Here is a 26,263-nt window from a genome sequence, read left to right as displayed (position 1 = left end):
TCTCTCTTCCATCTCTCACTGAAACATCTTCAACAAACGCTGCATCCGCAAAGCTCCTCAGCACTGTGGATGATCCGTCACATCCATCACGTGGACGCTTTACTTTCCTGCCATCTGGGAGAAGGTACCGCAGCATCCACATAAACACGACTAGACTGTGCAGCAGCTTCATACCACAAGTCGTCAGATTCCTGAGCTCAGGTCTAAACTGATGATCTAAACACACACACATGTTGCACTCTGACACACACATACACAGGCACGTGCACAGACATTTTTGGGGGCAGGTGCTCAAGCCAAAAAAAAAGGGCACACATGGCCAAAATTATTAATAAAATAAAAAATAAAAAAACACACACAGTAGGATATTTAACTTATATATTTATTTTTGTTAACACAACCAATACACATCTAATCAAATAACTCAAATTATCAAATTGCATAAATAAATGAAAAACAGGCAAAAACAAGGCTATATTGACTAAAGGTGACTTTTCATACACTGCGTTTTGGCCAGGATGCTGTAATTATAAAATATTGTATGTTTGTATCTATTTTCAACACTTTACTGTGAGAGCTACTTGACATTCTCCTGCAAAATGTTTGTGCTCATGCTTTTTTTTTCTTCAGGCTTTCACATCAAAATATCAAGATTCACATCAAGATTTTAAATGAAACAAAACTAGTGAACTTGTCTAATTTGTAAAACAGTAAAACTGTCGGGGCAGAATTCAAATAAATGCCTGTCAGATATCAAAACACTTTCGGAGGAAATTGATGACAGAGAGGGTAATTTTTATTTTTAAATTGATGAATGTAGAAAAAAATTGGGCTCCAGCAGAAAGGGCACTTTTCTCATCCAGGGCAAAAGGGCAGGTGCTTGAGCACCACTAGGGGTCTATCTGTGCACGTGCCTGCACATACATGATGGACTCTGACACACACATGATGCACTCTGACACACACACACACACACACACATACATACATGATGGACTCTGACACACACACACATACATACATGATGGACTCTGACACACACATGATGCACTCTGACACACACACACACACACACACACATACATACATGATGGACTCTGACACACACACACACACACACACACATACATGATGGACTCTGACACACACACACACACACACACACACATACATACAGTGTATCACAAAAGTGATCCAACAGGATAACGACCCCAAACACAACCTCCAAGATGACAACTGCCTTGCTGAGGAAGCTGAAGGTAAAGGTGATGGACTAAACCCAATTGAGCACCTGTGGCGCATCCTCAAGTGGAAGGTGGAGGAGTTCAAGGTGTCTAACATCCACCAGCTCCGTGATGTCATCATGGAGGAGTGGAAGAGGATTCCAGTAGCAACCTGTGCAGCTCTGGTCAATTCCATGCCCAGGAGGGTTAAGGCAGTGCTGGATAATAATGGTGGTCACACAAATATTGACACTTTGGGCACAATTTGGACATGTTCACTGTGGGGTGTACTCACTTATGTTGCCAGCCATTTAGACATTAATGGCTGTGTGTTGAGTTATTTTCAGAAGACAGTAAATCTACACTGCTGTACAAGTTGTACACTGACTACTCTAACTTATATCCAAGTTTTATTTCTATAGTGTTGTCCCATGAAAAGATATAATAAAATATTTGCAGAAATGTGAGGGGTGTACTCACTTTTGTGATACACTGTACATGATGGACTCTGACACACACATGATGCACTCTGACACACACACACACACACATACATACATGATGGACTCTGACACACACACACACACACACACACACACACACACATACATACATGATGGACTCTGACACACACACGCACACACACACACATACATACATGATGGACTCTGACACACACACACACACACACACACACACACATACATACATGATGGACTCTGACACACACATGATGCACTCTGACACACACACACACACACACATACAGTGTATCACAAAAGTGAGTACACCCCTCACATTTCTGCAAATATTTCATTATATCTTTTCATGGGACAACACTATAGACATGAAACTTGGATATAACTTAGAGTAGTCAGTGTACAGCTTGTATAGCAGTGTAGATTTACTGTCTTCTGAAAATAACTCAACACACAGCCATTAATGTCTAAATAGCTGGCAACATAAGTGAGTACACCCCACAGTGAACATGTCCAAATTGTGCCCAAATGTGTCGTTGTCCCTCCCTGGTGTCATGTGTCAAGGTCCCAGGTGTAAATGGGGAGCAGGGCTGTTAAATTTGGTGTTTTGGGTACAATTCTCTCATACTGGCCACTGGATATTCAACATGGCACCTCATGGCAAAGAACTCTCTGAGGATGTGAGAAATAGAATTGTTACTCTCCACAAAGATGGCCTGGGCTATAAGAAGATTGCTAACACCCTGAAACTGAGCTACAGCATGGTGGCCAAGGTCATACAGCGGTTTTCCAGGACAGGTTCCACTCGGAACAGGCTTCGCCAGGGTCGACCAAGGAAGTTGAGTCCACGTGTTCGGCGTCATATCCAGAGGTTGGCTTTAAAAAATAGACACATGAGTGCTGCCAGCATTGCTGCAGAGGTTGAAGACGTGGGAGGTCAGCCTGTCAGTGCTCAGACCATACGCCGCACACTGCATCAACTCAGTCTGCATGGTCGTCATCCCAGAAGGAAGCTGACGCACAAGAAAGCCAGCAAACAGTTTGCTGAAGACAAGCAGTCCAAGAACATGGATTACTGGAATGCCCTGTGGTCTGACGAGACCAAGATAAACTTGTTTGGCTCAGATGGTGTCCAGCATGTGTGGCGGCGCCCTGGTGAGAAGTACCAAGACAACTGTATCTTGCCTACAGTCAAGTATGGTGGTGGTAGCATCATGGTCTTGGGCTGCATGAGTGTTGCTGGCACTGGGGAGCTGCAGTTCATTGAGGGAAACATGAATTCCAACATGTACTGTGACATTCTGAAACAGAGCATGATCCCCTCCCTTCGAAAACTGGGCCTCATGGCAGTTTTCCAACAGGATAACGACCCCAAAACACAACCTCCAAGATGACAACTGCCTTGCTGAGGAAGCTGAAGGTAAAGGTGATGGACTAAACCCAATTGAGCACCTGTGGCGCATCCTCAAGTGGAAGGTGGAGGAGTTCAAGGTGTCTAACATCCACCAGCTCCGTGATGTCATCATGGAGGAGTGGAAGAGGATTCCAGTAGCAACCTGTGCAGCTCTGGTGAATTCCATGCCCAGGAGGGTTAAGGCAGTGCTGGATAATAATGGTGGTCACACAAAATATTGACACTTTGGGCACAATTTGGACATGTTCACTGTGGGGTGTACTCACTTATGTTGCCAGCCATTTAGACATTAATGGCTGTGTGTTGAGTTATTTTCAGAAGACAGTAAATCTACACTGCTATACAAGCTGTACACTGACTACTCTAAGTTATATCCAAGTTTTATTTCTATAGTGTTGTCCCATGAAAAGATATAATGAAATATTTGCAGAAATGTGAGGGGTGTACTCACTTTTGTGATACACTGTACATACATGATGGACTCTGACACACACACATACATACATACACACACTAACAAAGTTTGACTCATGCAAACACACTTACAAATGCACATATACACTAACACTAAATGATATGCACACCTCAAACAAATACACACTCGCATCATTATAATCACACACAACAGAACCACACACAAACATACACACACACACACACCCTTATACACTAACTTACATGCACATACACTAACATAAGCACACTCACAAACACACACATAAATCCACAAACACTTGCACATAGGCATACATACACCAGCATGCTCAGATTCTGACACAATCATATATATATATATATGACTGTATTACTTGCATCTTTGCACAAGTTTGTGCATTTTTGCATCTTACTCCTGTTATAGCTCTGCTGCTACAACAAACCCTATACTGCTAACTGCATATAAGAAATGTCATCTTCCTGACCTACCACTTACTTACTTAGTACCATGTAGTGACCAATACTTGTGTCTAGTCTCGTCTCCCTTAATTACTTTTTAGTACAACCTCTGGCAAACAAAATGGATGAGCTGTGACTGTGACCACAACACGTGGGTGAATGGCGGAGTGTAACATCATGATTCAGACGTGGTTAAACTGTAACAGTGCGGTGGAGCTGGATGTTCGAAGCATGTTCAGAGCGGACAGAGTGGCAGTAAACTCCGGTAGGAATCGAGGAGGAGGTCTGTGCATTCATGTAAATAAATCAAGGTTTACAGACTCAACTGTAACTAAAAGTCATTGATCTGCCAATCTAGAGGATCTGATGATTAGGTCTGATCACCTTTCTTTGTTCCAGGTGTGTGTGTGTGCCGCTCAGCAAACGTGTGGAAACAAAGAGAGTTAAAGTGTGGCCAGATGGAGCCATCTCCTCTCTGCTGCCTTTATAACACTGATTGGAGCATTTGAAAAAGTTAAAAAGTGTTTCTTCAGCAGCTGTTTCTAATCATTCATTATTTATTCTTTGACTAAAAATAATTGGTGTAAATGTATTTGATATACATGTTGTGCAAGGTTACAGTAATTATCACTAACAGCACAAATAAAAGAAATAATAAACACTGTAAAATCAAAGAGGGACATTTTTTAATAAATTAGGTGTGTGTGTGTGGGGGGGGGTAAAATCATTTAAGTAAAATATTGAAAAATAAACAAATGGTGAAATTTAAATGTACACCATCACCACTGTTATGCTGCAGCACTGAGACCTTCTGCCTTTGTGACATCATTGTGATGACACTGAGTGTTCTATGAGAGCTCAGTTTAGTTGAACCTTCAGTGTTTGTACATCATTTCTCACGATGGCTGCTGAACAGGAGAGACGTGCTACCGACCGTCCTTCTCTAATGCGACGCTTTTTGACCAGTCTACGTCTGTGCTGGCCGTTCGGTCGAGTTCGTCCTCAGATGTCTTTTCAGGACGTCTGTGGTGGCGAGATCGAACCGGAGGGCAGCGTGGACGCAGAGAACCAGATATTTATGGAGGGATACTTGTTGAAGAGGGCCAGTAATGTATTTAAAACATGGAACAGGTGTGTAGTGAGCTAGAACACATGATGAGCAATCATTTAGGTAGAAATGAATGGCTAATTAAACACCTCTAACCATCATAGCAATCGTTTCCTAAACATTGTACATGTTACTGACTCAGACTGATCAACGGCATGTTAAATCAGAATACACGACGATTCAACTCTGAATGATTTAATGTGAAGCTCATTTATATCATTGTATTAGTTACAGGTGAAACCCTGCAGAACCATTTCAGTACTATGCACTTGTTTCCTTTCTGTGATTTCTTTTTGTTTCTGTTTCTTTCCTTCAGGCGCTGGTTCCTGATTCAGGACAACCACCTTATGTACAAGAAGAAATCCAGGGTTAGTCACGTGTCCTTTGTCTAAAGTAAAATCAGTAGCAATGGTGGCCTTCATCAAAATCAACATGAAAAGGAGAAACTGCTCCTGAACAGTCAGTTTTAAGCACTCGTTTGCTAAAGTTTGAGTTGTTTTGCTTGTGCTTTGATTTAAAACTGGAATATTAGAGGTAACGAAATGTTTGAGAAACCTTTTGTGCCCCAGCAGAATAGCATGGTGGACATAGCCGATTTACGCCAGTGCACGGCCAAACACTACAGGAGCATCGGACGCCGTTGCTGCTTTCAGGTGGTTTCACCTACAAAGTAAGTCCAGTGTACCATCAGGCATTCATTTTCTTTCTTTTATTACGACACACTGAAGGGCGTGGCTGTGCAACAGTTCTGCCAAAGAAAGATGAATTGAAAAAGGAACATTTTACTCTCTTTATAATAGAAATGACATGAAAACCAGAGCACTCTGTTGTGCTGTAGATTCGTGCCATGTTCAGGGTGTGTGTATGTGTGTGTGCGTGTGTAGGATCTGGGTATTGCAGGCTGATTCAGAGGAGAATAGAGAGGCTTGGATCAGAACCATTCAGAACATGGTTGCTAACACCGATGGTGACAGAACAGACGACTCCATCACTTCCCAATCAGATGAGGTGGTGGATTTGAGCCCAGAACAGGAAGGATCCAGTAGCTCCTCTAAATCACGTGGATCACAACACACACAAAGAGACTCGCTACGTCCACGATCCGCTTCTGGAACTTCAGGTGGGTTTAAAAGATTCACTCTGTGACTGTTTGAAAGTCGATATAAAACTGATTCTAACACAAAACACGTCTTTTAAGTCGAGAGCGTTGAAGCTACAGTTGGAGGGACCTCACACATTGAAGAGAGCCCGGAGGAACTGAGCACCAGCACTTCCTCCAGTGACTCCATCCACACAGGTCAGCCAGAGCTTTACTGAACCATTCAATGATATTGTGAACTGGTAGGATTTAATGATAAAACATTTGTAACGTATGACTCTAGAGCTCTAGACACTTGTTGTACATCTGATGTGTTAGAGATCATTGACTAACAGCGATTAAATAACATTTGTGTGAACAACAGCTGGTGATGAGAGCACGACTACAGGAAAGCACTCGGTCCAGAGAGGCAGAGCTCCATCCAAAGGTCTGTCCAGCCTCACAACTTTCATAGAACAAATATTTTCTAGAGCTTAAATCATACTGCTCACGAGTTTTACTGAGAACACTGGAGTTTCTATCAGATTAACAACACGCCCCGCTTTACAGAGTGCTTCAATAGCCGGTACAGAGTGGGAAAGCTTCTGGGGAAAGGAGGCTGCGGTTCTGTGTTTGCAGGACTTCGTGAGGCCGATGGAAAACAGGTGAGATATTTACTCAGCTCTGCTCAGAGCGACACGAGAATTGTCGATCATTACAATGACTACACGTCATCAAACTTGCAGTTAAAAAGCGATCGGCCCTTTTGGTTATTGTTGGCCGAGCTGTAAAGTACGTTCCCGTAATATTCGTTCCTGATTTGAATCGTTTTGTTTTGCATGTTTTAATAGGTTGCTATTAAGGTTGTGCTGAAGAGTGGCTGTGACAGATTCATCACCATTGTAAGTTACATTTGTTTCACTTGTGAAATATTGCAAAGATGCATCAACCATATAAAAAAACCTTATCTTATAAACGACATGATGCATTAAAATGCAAAATAGCATCTAATGTAACCGTCACCCATGCTAACCATGTCTGCTCAAATATTAGCCTGGCGAGAAGAACGCTCTCCCTGTAGAGGTGGCGTTGATGCTGATGGTGTCCGAGCCACCTCGCTGTAAATACGTCCTGGAGCTCCTGGAATGGTTCGACATGCCCGAGTGCTACGTCTTGATCCTGGAGCGACCCGCCCGCTGCATGAACCTCTACGAATACCGCAGGAACAGCTCACTTCCCGAATGCCTGGCTCAGGTGATCATGTGGCAGGTGGTTCTCGCCGCCTGTCACTGCCGTAATCTCCATCAGGATATCAAGGAGCAGAACCTTCTGGTCAGTTTCCACACCTTAGAGGTCAAGCTCATAGACTTTGGCTGTGGGGACTTGCTGAAGTTGACCCCCTACAGACGTTTTGCAGGTAATTGTACCTCGGCGTTCAGTAGCTATGACACACAGATGACAGCGATGGCATAGGAAAGCCGTGTGTGTGAGACCTGTTTCTCTCACGTTTATTCAGGCACCATGCTATATGCCCCACCTGAATGGATCGAGGAAGGTAAGTATCACGGTTGCGCTGCAACGGTGTGGAGCCTGGGCGTCCTTTTGTTTGTTCTAGTGTGTGGAGAGCTGCCATTCTGGAATGAGAGGGAGATCGCTGCTGGACACCTGATCTTCAAAGCTGGTGTGTCTAAGGGTAAGAAAATGCAGAAACATAAGAAACACGTCTCTTTTCGTTTTTTTTAAATAATGTTAAATAGTTTCTATTACAATGTTGTAACGACCCCATCACTGCACGCACAGCCTGCCGTCATCTGATCAGACGCTGCCTGGCGAAGGATCCGAATAAGAGACCCAGCCTCGAGATGATCCTGGAGCACCACTGGTTTCCAGAGATCCTTAGGAACTAAGTCCAGGTCAGTCAGAACACATAAGGATAGACCTAAATGGATATAGCTAAGAGTCTGTGTTAGCATATAGGCCAGATCACATGTTGCAATGAATCATCGTTACATTTTGCTAATAACATTAAAGACACCAGTTTAGTAATTGGTGTGTAAAGAACTTTTAACCAAATAAAATCATACATTTTTACAGCTATAACAACAATTCCTCATGTCAAACTGTTTTTTTTTTTTTCTTTACTTTACAGGCACCTGCACGGGTTTGTAGCAGACAAATCATGGGTGAGCATATCGGAGACTAAGCAATGACTAAATGTGTATGAACAAAACCGTCCACTGATTGCTTTTATGCTATGTCAAAGTTATCTGAGAGCATGATCACCAGAAAAACACAACAGGAGTGATTTGGAGATCAGCAACATTTTGTGGATCAGCTTGATGAGTCAGTCGACTGAATAAAACTGAAGTTTTTCAAGCTGCTTTTCATCCGTTTCCCCCCTCAGATAATTATTAGCTTAACATCCCTTTAACACATAAGGGAAATCAATCTCACATTATGTTTTCACCACCACAGCACAGGTCTGCTACAAGAACACATCCAGAGGTTTCTGGCTGAGGTTCAGATCATCTCCATTCCTCAGCACCGTGTACATACCACGCCAAATCAGAAAGGTGAGTGCTGGAGAAAGTGGCTTAGGCAGTTAAGAGTTTAACATCATTTAACATCAATGATTGATATGGGTGTGTGTGTTCTGGGTAATTGTCTTGTAGAAAGCCCCATCAATAAACGAGTCTAACCTACTGGAAGAAGCAACCAGATCAGATTTGGGCCCAAGCACCCTGATACCTGGCAGAAGATGAAACGTCCCTGAGTCACCACAACAATCTACGGTTGGTGTCTGGGAATGGATCCTGCAGACGTTTAACACATGTGTATTGTGCCTTGATTGCAGTTGATGATCATTTAACGGTCAGCACATTGTTTTGTGTCCCTACAGATCAATGACCACGTCTGTCGTCCTGAAAGCACTTTGACCTTCTCTGTGGTGGTGTATGAGACAAGAGATGAAACAAAACCAATAAAATATTGAATAAAACTGTTTGTACTGGCGTGTGTATTTTTTTTACCCACTTTATGACTTGCACAACACAGGAGAGCACATTTTATAAAGAATTGATGCAGAAATGTAGATGAATCCTAAACAAGTTTGGAATGACCTTTTCTTGCAGCTGTAGTTTTGTACAGCTGAGAATGTATGTATATGAAAAGAAATGATCAAAAAGACCCTTGACACATCAAAATGACAATTAGACACATTTTGTCCAGCAACATTCGAGGGAACAAGACTTCACCTAAATCACTAAAGTAAACCTGACCTTAGACCTTAGCAGAGGGTCTAATCTCATGTAACAAAAAGCTTTTCACTAAACTGATTTTGTTCATTAAAACATGTTACATATTACATGTTCTGACATTCCAACAACAAATATTTAAAACACAACATAAAGGCACTTATCTCCTAAACTCTAGTCCAGTGGTCATCAACAGGAACACTTTTCATGTGTTTAATCCAAGACTGTGCAACTCCCCAGCACATCACTGTTGTTTAGAACTCTCCACTGGCACTACTTATGTCTGTCCAAAGATCTCTCATTGTTCTGTACACGCTAAACAACAGAAACAGAAATGAACACCCAACTGTTCACATAAGTCATTAAACAACGTGAACAGAAATGAACAGGCAACTGTTCACATAAGTGATCAAATATTATAGACGGAAATCTTCATCAACGACTAACTAATAAGAAATGATTCACGTTCCACCAAGCAAAGCACTGCATATGCTAACTTTTAGCCATAGTTTGAATATTTCATACTGAGAATTCCTTTTAAATATTCTTCTGTTGGACCTCTTTGGCTTCTTGGCTCACAAGAGCCAAGGTGTTACTCATTTGAGAGTCGTTGCCCCACCCTGCCAGGTGTGAACTGGGGTTAAACTGACTAGGAGTGTTTTATGTGTGGCTGACCAATTGGTGTGAAGTCTCTTGTCCCTTTGGTGAAGCAGTGTTTATCTAAAGGTGTTGCTGGGTCTGAAATGCACCAGGGTCAGGGATGGACTGGTCATCGGGAGGGTCGGGAGTTTTCCCGGTGGGCCGCTCTGTTTGTGGGCCGCTGAGGGAGTGAAAATACACTGTGTTTTAAATATTCCTGAATAATAATCCTGAAGTGTGCATTGGCCCACCACAGTATCCTCACTGCATGTCCATTGGCCAATCACAGAAATGTCCCTCCCCCAGGATAAACCGTAATCACAAGCACCAGTACAAAAACTATGAATGAGTGCGAGATGGAGAAAAGGGTCGAGGTGCAGAAAAAGCCCGTGATGGAAAAAAAAAAAGCTGCAAGCAGATGCAGGAAAGTGCAGGAAACTTGACAACTGTTAGGATGAATCTTTTGGTTCAAAAAGGTCCTGAAGAAAGCAGTCGGGAAGTCCAGAAAGTACTCTTTAAAACACTTTATTAAGTGTAAAAATAATCTGTGAATATATATCAGAGCTAAGCCGATCGGTGCTCCTTACTCCTGCAGTCTAGACACACAACCACGTAAGCAAGCAAGAAGAACTTCTCTCAGCCCGCCGTCCTTTTTTAAACTAGTCTAGGCTCCTCCTCCGCCGCTGCTATTGGAGCCAATGAAATGTGCTAAAGAGGCCCAGGCTCCGCCCTCTGCCAAGAGATTATGGCAGCCGCCATTTTGAATAGACCATGTGGCGGCCATGCGGCATGCATGTCGTAAAGCTTGGAAAATGCCGTAAAACTTCCCATATTAAATGTACGTCTTTGTTCTGAAAAACCTAACCATTCCCCCTTGAAAGCATCTTAATGCTTTCACAATAACTTTTAACTATAGGTTAGGTGTTTCTAGATCCCAGGAGATAAGGATAGCCGTCAGCAACCCCCCAATTTAACCCCTTCTGACTACATGGCCACTGGGCTGAATTTTATACAATAAAACGTTTCTAAAAAATAAAAAGGCTACCAGTTAAACTAAAGGAACCGTACCTATCGCAACAGCTCCTAACCCTAAAACAAACAAACAAACAAACAAAAATAATAAAAACAGGAAATCAAAAATAAAGTAATTTAAAAAATAGGAAATCAAACACGAGAAAAATAAAATAAACACAATGGGTGCGTGGCTTCTACAGGAAGTCCGTTCAGGTTGTCCTCCACCAGACGGAGCTGCAGATATTCAGAAGGGGCCCATAGCTCCTGTGTCTCTGCATGACTCCTAATGTCTTATGGATTCTCCCCTGTCGGTCTTACCTGTTTCCACAGCAGCACAAACATTTCCTAAAAATAGCAGAGTACCAAACATATATACATTGTAAACAATCCTGAACTAACCCCTTGCGTTTTGTAGCTAAACTATGTGTGTTGCACTTAACTAGTGTTTTCAAAGATGGTCTATGTGTCTGCGAACTATATGTTTATGTTTTTGTCTCCTAGTCTAACTAAATTCTCCCCCCTCGTCTTGTTCCGCTCCGTTGATTCCGCTGGACTCTTCTTCCACATAGTCGGTTTTGTCGGGCTTTTCTGCTGTGGGTTGTTCCCTGTAGGCAGGTCCAGTTAGTGGCACTTCTGTCCCTTGGAGTGGGTCTTCCAGTCCCCTCAGTGTCTGCCTCTGCCAGTCCTTCCAAGTCTCCTTCCTTCATCACGGTGTGTGATTAGTAGTGCTGGTCCTCTCTCCTCATCTTGTCTGGTCGGTTTTACCTTTAATTAAGCAGAGTTAGTAGCACTTATACTGCTCGAAGTGGGTCTTCCGGCCCACCTTCAAGGGTATCCTCCTCATCATCATCTACATGATATCTCGACAAATCGGCCAACACCATCTGGATAACTGGTGGATCCTGCCCCCCTCTGCTTCCTCTACTCACTATATCTATTACAAATCTTCCCATTAACACCCTGATACACGGGACACAACAACCACATACCACTAAAATTGCCGTTCCCACGCATGCTGACATCACCAAACTTGCAATAACTCCCTCCCATGGTCCAAATATCCCTTCTAGCCATTTAATCCATTCATTGTTTATCCCTGAATTTTCCTTCCATTCTCGTGACAAAGCCCTCAATCCTTCCAAAGCTCGTGTCACACTACCATCGGGTGCAGTATTATTAGGGATGAAGGTGCAACACGATGACCCCACAATCTGGCAAACTCCACCTTTTTCTGCTAACAACATGTCTAATGCCATTCTATTCTGTAAGGTCATAAGTGAAGTCTGGTCTAGCTGGTCTCTCAGTCCCTCAATGGCCTGAACACTGAAATTAACAAATCTCTGCTGATTGTAATAGAGATAGTTTATCCAGTCTACATTCTTATTGATAGTCACCCACCAAAAGAGTGCACTTTCAAACCCTGCAGCAATCTGGTTCCTAGCCTTAAATTCATCTGGGACCCCCCTTGGGACCCCTATACCATCAATCCACACGGTCTTGTCAAAGGATCCGCCAGGTTTGACCTCTCGGGTGTCTCTTCGATGGCTGTGGTGATTGGTCAGGACGTCCCCGGCATCCTCCACTCCGTGCTGCTTGTAAATTCTGAAAGGCATAATCAGAAAGACCAACGCACACTCCCCAGACCAATTCCCATGCAATCTTCGCCGGATTCTCATATCTCCACACAACCATACTAAATCCGCCCTACTGAATTTTTGTGCATTCAGCTGGCTGCCTGTATAATTCCCATCACTATCCAGGATAATGGTTTCCTTACACCAACCTTCTGAAAAATTTCCCCTGTTTATCGGTCCTGGTTTGTTGCTCCTGAAACAGGTGTAATTGCCTTTATAGGCTTTGATGTTAGTTGGGGTTGGTTCCTGAGTTACTGGGTGGGTCATGGATAAGTCCCCACACCCTACTGGCGCAATCTCATTGAACAATGAGATTAGGCATGTCCAATTACCTGAAATTACTGGATGAGTGGCCAAATTAGGTTTTGCAGCTGCACATACAAAACAATCTTTAACATCTATGCTCTTTACTGTAAATCTGACCCATTCTAACCACATGTTAGGCTCCTCATCTCCAGTTTCCACCGCCAACTGATCGCGCCAGGTCATTGTTCCTGTTGGTGCTATGGCAACCGGCTGTGGCCTCTGACTACCTTCCCTTAGTTCCTCTATCTTGCCAGTTATATTGTTCGTAACTATGGTTGTCTTCGGTTTTACACACACTATGCCCAATGGGTCCTCGCCTTGTATATCTACTCCTAAGGTAAAATAGTAATTAAGTTGGGGACCCCACCCAAAGCTAGATAGCTTGGGTATGGTTAGGAGAACTGTCTTTCCTCGCAACTGAAGTTTTGTGCCGAGATAGGCTCGGGGCTTGTTGTCCAAATCTAATGCATGCCCCCTTGATAAACGGACCGTTGGGTCATAATGAATTTTATAATTTTGGTTCGAATGAGTGAACACTGATCCCCAAGTGGGACAGTAGGGTTCTGGTGAGGGATAGGAGGCGCAGCCATAAATATGATGACCCCTCCACCTATTTTCTTCACCACAATCCACTACTCTGCACACATCAAACACCACATTGGTGGATCGGTTGTAATCTATCTCAATCTCGAAGCACTTGGTGGGGATTCTATGGTTTTGTTCAAGGGATCTTTTTGGTCTCGACCCCGGAGCAGTTATACTCGCAAAGTCGCACAATTCAAAAAGTCCCAGCAGGTGACACAGTCCTCTGAAAATTAAACACCTCATGGTTATTACTGGGCTACTCCCGTATCTAAGGTCAAATCTTAATTTGTGTTATACTCCCCACCTTGGTTTGCCTACCTCTTTTCCCCTTCTCCGTACCAGTCTGTCCCACCGTAAGCAGAATCAGGAATCACTCTCAAGGATGGGTGCCTGCAGATCCTGTCCAGTCCCTGCGAGGGTTCTGGTCGGAGGTTCAGCACGGACGCAGTGGCTCAGATGATACCAGGTGTTACCTTTCTTCCCTCTCACTCTGACTGCATGTGAAGTGGCTTCAGTCACTTCCCAAGGTCCGGTCCATCTCGGCTGATCCCACTTCCTTTTGTGCACCTTGATCCTGACCCACTGTCCTGGTTCCACCTCAGATAGCAATGGTACTCGTTCCTCTCCTTTCGGTTTCTGGGGAGAGATACTGACAACAAACTTAGTTAAGGCTTCCATGTAATTGTCCAACTCTTCGTCCCACAGATCTAACATTTTGCCTACTGCTCTATCTCGTGGCGGACCTGACATGGGTCGACCAGTCAGCAGCTGGTGAGGTGAGTAATGAGAGTCCCCCCTAGGGGAGTTCCTCATGGACATGAGCACTAATGGCAATGCTTCAACCCAAGTCATCTTGGATTTATAGCAGGCTTTGGCCAATTTGGTCTTGATTGTTTGATTGGCTCTTTCTACAATACCCTGCGAACTCGGATGATACACTGAGCCAAATATATGGGTTATTCCCAGGGCTTTTTCCACTTCTTGTAGTTGCCTGTTGCTGAAGTGGGTTCCATTATCCGACCTGATTGTGGTAGGTACACCATACCTCGGAATCAATTCGGTCTTAAGCCATTTCACTACAGTTTTGGCATCTTCACGCCTGGCAGGTATGGCTTCCACCCACCTTGTGTATCTGTCGATCATTACCAGTAGGTAACGATAACCCTTCACCACTCTGTCTGGACCCATGTCAGTGTAATCAATACAAATTTCCTTAAAAGGTGCGTCTGGTACTGGAAAGTTTCCGATAGGTAATCTGTAGGTCGGTTTCGGATTATTTTCCTGGCACGCCCCGCATTCCCTCACATGCAACTGAACCATGTCTGCTAGCTTTGGGTGCCACCAATTGGCCCTAAGGTGGTGCAGCATGGTTTTTGTCCCTACATGGGTGGGACCATGGGCTTCGATTAAGAGTAGCTTTAGTACCGCTCCTGGTGCCACTATCTTACCTTCGTGATTCCTCCAGATTCCGTCTACCTCTTTCGCCCCTTTCTGTAACCAACTATTCTTTTCATACGCTCCTGCCCTCTCTTGCATCTGTCTAAGATGAGTGTCTGTAAGTTCCGGCAGACTCAGTGTCGTCAGTGCTACCAGCTGTCTTACATAACCCCCAGCTGCTTTAGCCGCTAAGTCGGCTGCATTGTTTCCCTGGGCTACCTTGGTTTTCAAATTGGAATGTCCCTTACACTTTATTATGGCTACATGCTTTGGTAGGTGTACTGCTGTTAACAGTTCCTGTAAATCAGTCATGTGTTTAATAGGGGTGCCCTGTGAGGTGACTAGGCCACGTCGGAGCCACTGAGGTCCATCTACATGTATGGCTGAGTGTGCATATGCTGAATCAGTGTAGATGTTAACCCTTTTACCAGCTGACAGCTTCAGTGCCTTAGTTACAGCAGTGATTTCTGCCAGTTGGGCGGAAGCAGGTTGTGGTATGATTCCATCCTCTAAGGTCTCAAACTGTCCCTGTTTTTCACTTACCACCGCATATGAGGCTACCAACCCCTCGTTGCTCTTGTAGCAGCATCCGTCGCAGTACAGGTCCATGTCCCTTTCTCCTAGGGGTTCGGTGCTCAATTCCTCTCTAACCCTTAGCGCTTTACTAGCTACTAATTCACAGATGTGTAACTCATCTTCGTCTACTCTACCAGGAAGTGTGCTAGTCATATTAACAGTTTTTGCAGGTGCAAAGGTGATACTTGGCTGAAGAAGGGTGTCACTAATCTTTGAACGCCTAGCATTAGATAGTGTAAACGCAGCTGAGGTCAAGAATGCTACCACCCCATGCGATGTGTTGATTACCAAAGGATGACACATTACAATGTGGGCTGTTTTATCCACTGCTGTGGCTAATGCTGCCAAATGTTTAGTACATTGTGGTTGTCCCTGTACTACGGGATCCAATTTTGAGCTATGGTATTGGAGAATTTGTCTTTCCCCATTGCTCCCCCCTCTCTGAAAAAGAACAGCATTTACAATGCCCTCTTTTTCAGAGACATCCAGATAAAAAGGTTTAGTGTAGTCAGGGGACTGCAGATGCTCTGCAAGTGCGAGTGCTTGTTTTACTTCTACAAAACTGGCTTCCAGGCTGGTACTCCACTCAATTAGAGCAGTGAGGTTACGTTGACCCAATCTGGTCACTTCAGCCCTCAGTGGTGAGGTTAAGCCTGTGTAATTTGGGATGTAATTTCTACTATAGCCTGTCAGACCTAAAAAAGATAGCATCTGGCTGACTGTTTTAGGTTTAGGGAAGGCTCGGATCGTTTGTACAGCTTTCATAGTCAATGTGTGTCCCTTTGGAGAAATGCAACGACCTAAGAAGGTGACAACGGGTCGACAAACTTGTAATTTGGATTTGTTGACTTTATATCCTGCTTGTGCTAGCCTACAAAGGACCGTCTGGGTGTCTGTCAGGCAGGTGCGTGAGTCAGTGCAGGCAATAAGTAGGTCGTCTACATACTGAATTAGTGCTGTGTCAGTGTCTAGCAATTGGTCAGTCAGCAGCTGGGAAAGATCTTGTTTCAGACACTTGTTAAAAATACCGGGACTGTCCTTGTAACCTTGTGGTAATCTAGTGTAGGTGTATTGTTGTCCCCGATATGTGAAAGCAAAAATGTTTGCTAAATGTGATGGTACTGGTATGCAGAAGAAAGCGTTGGCTAAGTCAATAACTGTGAAGAACTTGTGTTCAGGGGTCAAGTTCTGTAGTGATCTGTAGGGGTCTGGGACAGGTATGCTTTCAGTGACAGTCACCTGATTGATCAGTCTCAAGTCATGTACCATCCTGTATTCGTCCTTGTCCGGTTTTTTAACTGGAAGTATGGGTGTGTTCCAATTTGATTGGGTTGGGACTAAGACACCAGTGTCCAATAGGCCTTGTATAGTGGGGGCAATGCCAGTCTCCGCCTCAGCAGAGAGTGGGTATTGCCTTTTATATACGACCTCCGCCTCAGGTTTCAGAGAAATAGGGGCAACATGATGTTTTACATGCCCTACGTCTATTTTGGAGGTGGTCCATAAAGAAGTAGGGACAGTCTTTAGCATCTGATCAGCCAGGTGATGATCTGTGTGTTCTCGTCCATGGTGACGTGGGAGGGAAACCTGTTCATAATGTACATTGTCCACACACTTACAGTCAATTTTCCAATACTTACTGTCCTGAGTTCGTGACAGATATGGAACGTCCGTCGGTGCATATGTCAAGGTCTGTGCAAGACATACCATAGGACCAAGCGATCTAGCTTCAGAACCTTTAGCCAACATCAAGGAGACATGTGGTGCCTGCGAGATGTCCGGATCCATTCTGAAGTATTCTTTCTGTTCCTGGTTTAGCTGCACCGCTGCTGCTACTCCCTCTGGTCCTAAGAAAATGGCTACACTACACAATTGGTTATTTAATCCTTCCATGTTTTGTTTCCATAAGTCATCATAAAGGTCATCAGGGTCTCTGGTGTAGTACAAGGTACAATGGTACGGGTCTTGTGGGGGAACCAAGCAGGCTTGTGCCATCAACCAGGGTTTCCACAAGTTAAATACATACATTAAATTGGATGTGGTACCTTGTTTGTCGGGTGCGGTCAATCTAGCCCAGTAGATGTCGCAGGACTGAGGCTTTGGCTCAGAAACAGGCTGCATTACACAAATTCTGGCCTCTGGAGGAAGCTCCTGGCCTGGTAAAACTAACTTTGTACCTTGTGGGGTACAATATACAGTGGCCGATAATTTGCACAATACATCTCTGCCCAACAGACAAATAGGACAATTTGGTGAGTATAAGAAAGAATGGGTTAATTTTAGCTGTCCAATTTCCAGAACCATTGGGGTGGTGAAGTATTGGGTCTGCGTTGTTCCCGAGTATCCAACGGTGGTGATTGTGTTTGACGTAAGCGGAGGAATCCAATTGGGCTTACCAGTGATGACCGAAGCTGTAGCTCCAGTGTCAATCAAAAAGTCAAATTGCTCACCACCTACACCACAGGTGACAATTGGTTCTGGGAATATGTCACGACCTGTGGTGGACACTGGGCAGCATCAGTAAGGGCCTCCAGAGTGTCCAGGGCCCTGGGGCTGGTAGGCAGGTACTAAGGGTTGATTTGGAATTTCGGGATATGTTTGTGGTGTATGTCCCTGGGTAAACCGCGACTGCGGTGTCCCCGCAGGCTGGCTGGGGTAGGGACAATATCTTGCCTGGTGGTTTGGTTCGCCACAGTTAAAACATCCAGTCCTATCTGCTCGTCTAAACTGAGAGTGTGGCCTACGTGGACCTTCATACCTTCGCCTATTATGTGGGGTTGCCCATTGCTGCACAGGAGGGTTGGGACAATATTGTGGCTGGTACTGGTGCTGGTATTGGACAGGGGCAGATTGCTGTATGTACTGCTGTGGCCTCTGCGATGTTAACGGTTGGGCGGGAGTTGCGGTTTGGGCCTGCTGTACATTATTGTTAGTAAACGTCTCACTTATCACCAATTGCTTTTTTTTACTCTTGTTATCCATTTCTGCCAGTTCTAACTTAATCAGGCGTTGTTGCATATGTTGTAGCCCGTCCACCTGCTCTGACTCCTTTTTATTATGTTTGGTGATGCAATGCACCACAATGGCTGTCCACTCGTCCTCTGGTTTATTTAACAGTCCTACTACATCATCTAGTTTGTCCTGTATAGCAGTTGGGAGTGCTTTGACAACTTGCGTCTTAAATAACAATGAGTTTACTGAATTGTGGTCATGTCGCTCTCCCGTGCACTGTCTCCAGGTTTTCTGAGCTCGCCTCAAGAATTCTCCTCCCTCTTCACCCTTATTCATGGTCATGCCCTCTAACGCCTGTAGGTTCTTTTGTGTGGGGTACATGCTGCGTAATGCGTCCCAGACATCTCCTCTATGGCGTGAAAAAGGGGTACGAGAGGATAGTGCGGTAGTTCCTAGCTGTGTTTCTATTCGCCCAAAGGGTTCTTTGTAATCCATCCTCAGCATTATGGCTCTAAGGTCGCCCATACATAAATTGTCAGCTGCGGTTACCTGTTCAAACTCCTCTATCCAAGGTTGGGCTCCTTTAATTAGGGGAGGTAAGCTATTCACTAACGATTGCATATCGCGGTGAGACCATGGGACAAAAATCTGACCTCCGGAGGCAGTTTCGATCAGTGGGAGTTGCAGGTGTTTCCCATTTCTTAGTCTGAGTCCGTCGTAAGGGTGATTGATGGGCTGTCGGTGCATTTTGTCTAACATATAATCGTCCTCTAGGTGTTCCGAGATTGCCGAATCAATGGGGTTCACAGGTGGTGGAGTAACGGTCATGGGAAGCGCCCTATAGTCTGTACTAGGGGATTTACGTGTTGCAGTGGGTATGGCTACAGGGTGAGTCCGTGTGACGGTCAATGTGGTGGGGTGACAGTCCTGCTGGTTTACCTGGGGGTATGTCATTGGGTGGGGGTCAGTTGATGTCAAATGATAACCAGTCACTGTTATCTGTTCAGGTGGACCAGGTGGCTTGGATGTGGGAGATATGGTTGGGAGAGCTTGAAAAGAGGATCTGGTCTGGTCAGAGCCTACACTATCTTGTTCCGACTCACCACAATCACTACGATTGCCTTGAGGTGAGTGTGTAGGTACCTGTTCGGGGAATCTTACCGTGTTCTTTTCAGGTCTCTGTCGTTTTGTGCCAGTTGGTGACTGTTGTAGATCAGTCTGTTTATCTATGGTTTGTTTGTGTTCCTGTCTTAGGTTATCCATCTCGGCGTTTAAGTCGTCCAACATGGCCAAGTGTACACTTAACTGCCCTCCGGTCACTACCATCGTAGTCTCTTGGGCTTCCGGACGGTAATGTGAGGGTGAAGCAACATCCTGCTTGGTAGGGTCCGAATGCTCCCCTTTCCTTAGCGACATCTGCTGGAGAGCTTTCAACATATTATTTGCTTTTTCATATGGAGGAGGGGCCTTGGGCAGGGGTATTGCACCAGAATCCAAAGCGGGTGGATCAGGGACTGGTAATTTAGGTTGAGGTGTGTCAACGTTTGGAGCCACCAGGCCTTTGTTCATTTCCCTATCTGCTTTGCTTATTACAATTTTCATATGTTGTAAACATACCTTAGTTCTAGCTAATTGGTCTTGTAGTTTTATCAACTGTCGCCTGTATGCTAATGACTTCAGTAGCCCTCCTTGATCTAATCTCTCCTGTTGTATCCCAACTTCTCCCTGCTGGTATTCCAAAATTTTTAATCTTTGTGCAGCTGGAGGAACAGGCTCACTTGAAATTGGATACAATCCCCTAGTTACCCAACTATGAAATAATTTTTTATATTTCTCCCCTTCCTTGTCTCTACCTTTTGTTGGAGTGGTGTCTTTAATCCTATTAATAACTACCTGCTGCAATTGTCCTGCTGTTAGATCTCCCATTTTAGGTTACACTAATGTTAATTATTGTTAACGGGGCAGTTAAAGTCAAACACGAGTGTGATGGACTGTATAATGTGTCAAGCTAAAAGGCAACACACACCAAGTTATTCACCTGATGAGGAATTTGTCTTACTCAGAGGTGGGGAGTCGCAGATGATGTTAGTCACTCGTGTCGTCACTTTAGCTCTGCCTCTTGAGGGTCGTCCAGGGCTTTCTGGTGGGATTCCTCCAATTCACTACTTACTGCAAAAAGGGGCCACATACAGAATTTCTAAAGTTTATCATTAACATTTGCAATGGAAGCCTTAAACTTTTTTTTTTTTTTTTTTTTTTTTTTTTTTTTTAAAATCACGTAGCCACGTGTTTCCTGGCTCCACAAACCCCACACTAGGGTTGGATGATATGGCTAAAATTTATATCACGATATGATTTCTATTTTCGGTCGACTCGACACAATTCCGACATTGACACGAACAACATAAATCTCAGAAAAATTGCCAAATACAACAACATTGTAAGGCCTCCCTTGCGAACCTTTGAACCTTGCAACAGTCTATGAAATCTCACCCTTCACAACTACACAATATTTTAGATACAGTATTATAATAGCTTTTATCATTTACTTGTATTCAGCATTTGTATACAGAGAATAACATGACATCACTCTCAAAATAAACATAAGCTTTGACAATATATAATCTAATATATTACCATATGTCCTAATCAGAGGTGGAAAGAGTACAAAAAATTGTATTCAAGTAAAAGTACTATTACCTTAATGAATCTTTACTCAATTACAAGTAAAGTTACTACTCTAAAAATCTACTCAAGCAAAAAGTAGAAAGTAACTCATTTAAAATGTACTCACAGTAAACAGCAGGAGGTCTCCTCTGTGTAATGTAAACAGGAGTGGATACAAACCTCACAACAGTAGTATTTAATTCAAATGTAATAGAAGAAACGTTGTCCTTAACTCAAATGCAATAAAAGAAACATGTTGATGCAACACTTAGGGATGTGTAATGCGTCATTTCAAATGACATAAAACTTTTTCAAACTGTATAAACACTAGCGATGTGTCGCAAAATGATTCGAATCTATGAACCGGCTCTTCTAACCGAAACAAAGGAATCGACTCTTCAGGGAGTCGCCATGTAAATACGCGGCTCTTCAAAAGGAACCGAGACAAAAGACTCGACTCCCTGTCGCAACTCACTGAATTCGCGATTTCTTTAGCGTTTTTTATTTTTATTTTGCTCGGTAACAGATGCTATTCAAAATGTACAAAACATACTTAAGCAAAAGCTAAATTACAGTCTGTGAAATGTGCTTTAAAAACTACTTTGTTACTGTAACCAGTGTGATCAGAGCGGTAACACTAAGCACTGGATTCGTGTATGCGGCGTACGTCATCATGCACTGATGTATGACGCTACCCACATTAAAACACACTTAATAAGGTACCATAAATACTTCATCTTAACTCAGTTATCTTAAGATTATAAAAATAAAGTTGATTATAAAATTAACTGCAGCACTTACCCAATCCAGGCATACAAAGACAAAGATAGCCGATGGACAAGATACGGCAAGCCGCGCACATGCACCAAAATGGCCGACGGACAGAAACACGCTGCCCATTCAGAGTCAAAATGGCGGATAGACAGAGAACACGCGCAGCTCTCCCAGAGCCAAAATGGCGGACAGACAGAGCCAAAATGGCGGACAGATAGAAAACCACGCTGCGTTCTCAAGAAACAAAATGGCGGACAGATAGAAAACCACGCTGCGTTCTCAAGAAACAAAATGGCGCCGACAAACAAAAGAAACCACGTTGCGCATCCAGCACACGGTTTCACAGACAAACATACACAGAGACTTACTGACGAACAAAACTCCTGATGTACTGTTTTTCGAACCTGATTTAGAATTTAAAGTAGTCTAATGAACCGAACCCCGCTCCCATAACAGTCAGGTCCGAATTTAGAATAATCTTATTGATCAAATCTAGTTCCCAGCACCAAAAGATTCTTTCAAGATTAAACAGCGCTCCGTTGCCCTAACAGACAAGCCCGTATATAGGACAATCTTATAGATCGAATCCCGTTTCCAGCACCGGCAGATTCTTTCAAGATTTCCCACACGAATTACGAATTCCGCTCCCATAACAGACAAATTCGTTATAATTTAGAACTATCAAATTAATTAAGCCCCGCTCCCATAACAGACAGGCTAATTAAAATGTAGAACAATTCGAATTAGACGAGTCTCGCTCCCATAGCAGACAGACTCCCCTTTCCCTCCAATAGTGTTCCATACACAATGGCGCCCTTAACATTTATTTTAACCGGTTTGGTTCAAATTCAGATATCAGGAAACACACATTTTTAGCTCCAACATATATTCACAGTTTTAAACTATCTAATGATACTTTAGTAATTTAATCAGACACTTACGGATTCTGAGATTCACTTTCACACTCAGTACGCTAAATAATAAATGCAGCTAATATATATACAGAGAACGTCTGTTTACCTTAAGAAGGCGCGCGCCCTGTACTGAGTACAAAAGATTTTCAGAATTCCAGGTCTTACCTTGATCAGCTGAATTAATTCTGATGCAATTCTCAGACCTCTACGAACCATCCTCTGCTACCATTTGTTAGGATGAATCTTTTGGTTCAAAAAGGTCCTGAAGAAAGCAGTCGGGAAGTCCAGAAAGTACTCTTTAAAACACTTTATTAAGTGTAAAAATAATCTGTGAATATATATCAGAGCTAAGCCGATCGGCGCTCCTTACTCCTGCAGTCTAGACACACAACCACGTAAGCAAGCAAGAAGAACTTCTCTCAGCCCGCCGTCCTTTTTTAAACTAGTCTAGGCTCCTCCTCCGCCGCTGCTATTGGAGCCAATGAAATGTGCTAAAGAGGCCCAGGCTCCGCCCTCTGCCAAGAGATTATGGCAGCCGCCATTTTGAATAGACCATGTGGCGGCCATGCGGCATGCATGTCGTAAAGCTTGGAAAATGCCGTAAAACTTCCCATATTAAATGTACGTCTTTGTTTTGAAAAACCTAACACAACCTGTTTGGCAGTGAGGAACTACAGCATAGCCAAAGAGCAAAGAAGGTGAGTTAGAGTTCAGAGCCTCTGCTTCGTTAGTAACGCCGTTTAGGAGGAGACTGTGGGCCCATCTCAAATGTCGCCTATGCCCTACTTGGGGTACTCCCTAACAGTACAAACCATTTCTTTTAGCAGTCACTGAATGATTAATAAGTAGTTATCTATCATATCATAGTGCACTACATAGGGCGGTGGATATCATTTGAGATGGTACCATTAGTCTCTGCTCTTCAGAAAAAGTAAACACTATCTTGTCCTGGGTTGAAGTGCAAAAGCATAAACACCACCGTCTATAAAAGAATGAACTGCGAGCTTGATTAGTTTATAAAGGCTCCCCCGTCCCAAGTGTTTTTGTAAGATGTTGAAGAGGCATGAAATGAGCAGTTGAGGTGAAAAGGGGTTTAGCAGCTGTGTGGTGTGTGTTGTTCTTGTTGTGTTTTGCCACTATCGAACGCATTTTAAAACGGGGCGTGTAGAATAAAAGAAAAATAAAGACTACAACTCGCGAAGTGAAAGGCTGAACGATGGACGACTAGAAAAGTGAAGCTGTTTGTAGGGTCTCTTGCTTATGACCATACCACCCTGAGATCGTCCGATCTCGGAAGCTAAGCAGGGTTGGTCCTGTTTAGTACTTGGATGGGAGACCGCCTGGGAATACCAGGTGCTGGAAGCTTTTCAAAGGAGCTTTTCCTCCTGCCAAAGGAGCCGAACATTTTCTTTTTTCTTCATCATCATCAAAGCAACACGTGAAGAAAAAGGCCAGCTGACACTTTCATTCTGAGTAAAACACTTATCCATCCTGCCTGTATGATATTGGAAAAAACTGACATTGTGACTTTTCTTTTCCCTGCGATATATATTGCAATATTAAAAAAAGTGCAAGAATTTTCACCATATTATTAATAATATCTTACTCTAAATAAAGGGCTCATCTGTGAAAAAGGGTGGTGCCTACAAGTGATACAAAAGATTATGACAAGCTACATCTTTGTACTGGGTTGAAACTGAGCATTAAACTAAGAAAGCTTCAATATCACATAAGGGAATTAACAGGATTGACAAAATTGGTCATTTATTATTTTATTTCACAATCAAAACCTCTTCAAGTAGTACACCTAATACACCTGTTCAAAATCCGAGATGCCTTAGTTACTAAGCTCACTACTGAGGCATCTTAATATTTCAATGTTATTTTTACTAAAGAACGAGTGAGAATCGGAAGCGTCCCTAGTGATAAAGGCAATCCCAGAATTCATTGCGGCATATCTTCTCTCACAGAAAAATAAACATGGCTGACGGTGCGGACAGGACGTTATTTTTTAAACGTAAATAAATAATTATTGATTTTTAACGAGTGTTTTTATTTGCAAGTTTGGGCTTGTCAGCAAATGAAACAGTTTTCTGTACATGAATCGAGAGGTTATATTGACATGTTAGTGCCGTCCCACCTCATTCCATTGTTTTTAATGGCAAGATGCTAAATGCTAAACGCGAAACCTGATGGAATCGCTAACTAGCTCACTAGGTTTTTGAACACACTGGTAGATGTCATGGAAAATGAGAAGGTGTGAATTTTAGTTCAAGCAGCAAAAAAGTTGTAGCATGACGGATTTGATTTAATTTGCATGAAGTGACATCACACGTCCTGCGATGTGACTATTGCGCATGCACACATCGCGATGACGATGCTGAAACGATATATCGTGCACCCCTATTTGATTCTCATCCAGTTGATGCTTACATTTAGGTCATGAGTTCGATCCTCACATGGGGCAAGGACCTTGATGTACCAGTTTAGTTACTGTGCCTAATCTAAGCCCAGTTAGCAGACTGGTTTCATGTCATTTAGTGACTTTAATCAGCACTGTAAATAGAACAGGTAGTGACCATACACTTACAGTCAGAAGGGTGTAAGTTTGATTCTCAACCAGTTTTTGATGCTACATTTAGATTCTGCTTTTCAACATTGTGCCTAAACTACAACTACAAAAACTGCCAGATTCAGTCTAGCCCTGTTGCTGTCAGCCTCGTTAGCGCAGTTGGTAGCGCATCAGTCTCATAATCTGAAGATCGTGAGTTTGATCCTCACACGGGGCAAGGCCTCATTTAGTCACTGTGCCTAATCCAAGCCCAGTTAGCAGACTGGTTTCATGTCATTTAGTGACTTTCATCATAAATAAAACAGGTAGCAAACATTCATTTACAGTCAGAAGGGTGTGAGTTTTAGAATTTAGATTCTGATCTAAGCCCAGTTTGCAGATGGGTTTCATGTTAAAGATAACTTTCCCCGTGATAAAATCATAGCAGTAGTGCACGGTCTCTGGTGCCTTATTGCTTTACTATCTAATTTGTTTATGGTTAAAGCACCTTTTCATGTAGAGTTGTAGAAATGTAGTTTTTACAGGATCCAGTGAAATTTTCTATATTAGTAATTTAAGTGTCTTGTCTTATCTAAGTGCAGCGTTTCATAAGAATGTCAGATTTTGGGGTTAAAATGTCTCTGTCAGCAAACTGGCTAAATGAAAACTTTCTAGATTAGCAGTGATTAGACGTGCTGAGGCATAGTTATGGTAACAAACCGCAAATTAAAGAAACAGTGGCCACATTTCATGTCAGTCACGCT

The 26,263-nt window shown here is 43.3% G+C and overlaps 1 protein-coding gene, 1 non-coding gene and 1 pseudogene across 2 annotated transcripts; all 3 read left to right on the top strand.

Annotated features, from left to right (window-relative positions):
* The first annotated feature begins 4,911 nt into the window (after positions 1-4,911).
* LOC134328337 (serine/threonine-protein kinase pim-1-like) lies at positions 4,912-9,194 on the top strand. The gene is made up of 15 exons (XM_063009443.1): positions 4,912-5,141; positions 5,435-5,486; positions 5,691-5,788; positions 6,003-6,238; positions 6,317-6,415; positions 6,582-6,644; positions 6,767-6,861; positions 7,048-7,098; positions 7,250-7,613; positions 7,713-7,889; positions 7,997-8,109; positions 8,346-8,379; positions 8,460-8,769; positions 8,869-8,988; positions 9,096-9,194. The coding sequence occupies exons 1-11, from the start codon at positions 4,912-4,914 to the stop codon at positions 8,101-8,103; spliced, it is 1,572 nt and encodes a 523-aa protein (XP_062865513.1). The 3' UTR covers positions 8,104-8,109; positions 8,346-8,379; positions 8,460-8,769; positions 8,869-8,988; positions 9,096-9,194.
* Positions 9,195-24,204: 15,010 nt separating this feature from the next.
* On the top strand, positions 24,205-24,313 carry LOC134329670 (5S ribosomal RNA; annotated as a pseudogene).
* Positions 24,314-25,664: 1,351 nt separating this feature from the next.
* Positions 25,665-25,737, top strand: trnam-cau (transfer RNA methionine (anticodon CAU)). Its single transcript has one exon. It is a non-coding gene; the product is annotated as a tRNA-Met (tRNA).
* Positions 25,738-26,263: the final 526 nt, after the last annotated feature.

This window comes from Trichomycterus rosablanca, chromosome 15, assembly GCF_030014385.1.
Source record: "Trichomycterus rosablanca isolate fTriRos1 chromosome 15, fTriRos1.hap1, whole genome shotgun sequence".
Classification (NCBI taxonomy): Eukaryota; Metazoa; Chordata; class Actinopteri; order Siluriformes; family Trichomycteridae; genus Trichomycterus; species Trichomycterus rosablanca.
This window is presented reverse-complemented; position numbering and strand designations above follow the sequence as displayed.

Excerpts from the sequence above, each read along its gene's own strand:
- LOC134328337 (XM_063009443.1), top strand. The coding sequence starts at position 4,912 with ATGGCTGCTGAACAGGAGAGACGTGCTACCGACCGTCCTTCTCTAATG. Across the intron at positions 6,239-6,316 it reads ATCCGCTTCTGGAACTTCAG|TCGAGAGCGTTGAAGCTACA; the intron begins GTGGGTTTAAAA and ends ACGTCTTTTAAG. Across the intron at positions 7,614-7,712 it reads CCCCTACAGACGTTTTGCAG|GCACCATGCTATATGCCCCA; the intron begins GTAATTGTACCT and ends ACGTTTATTCAG.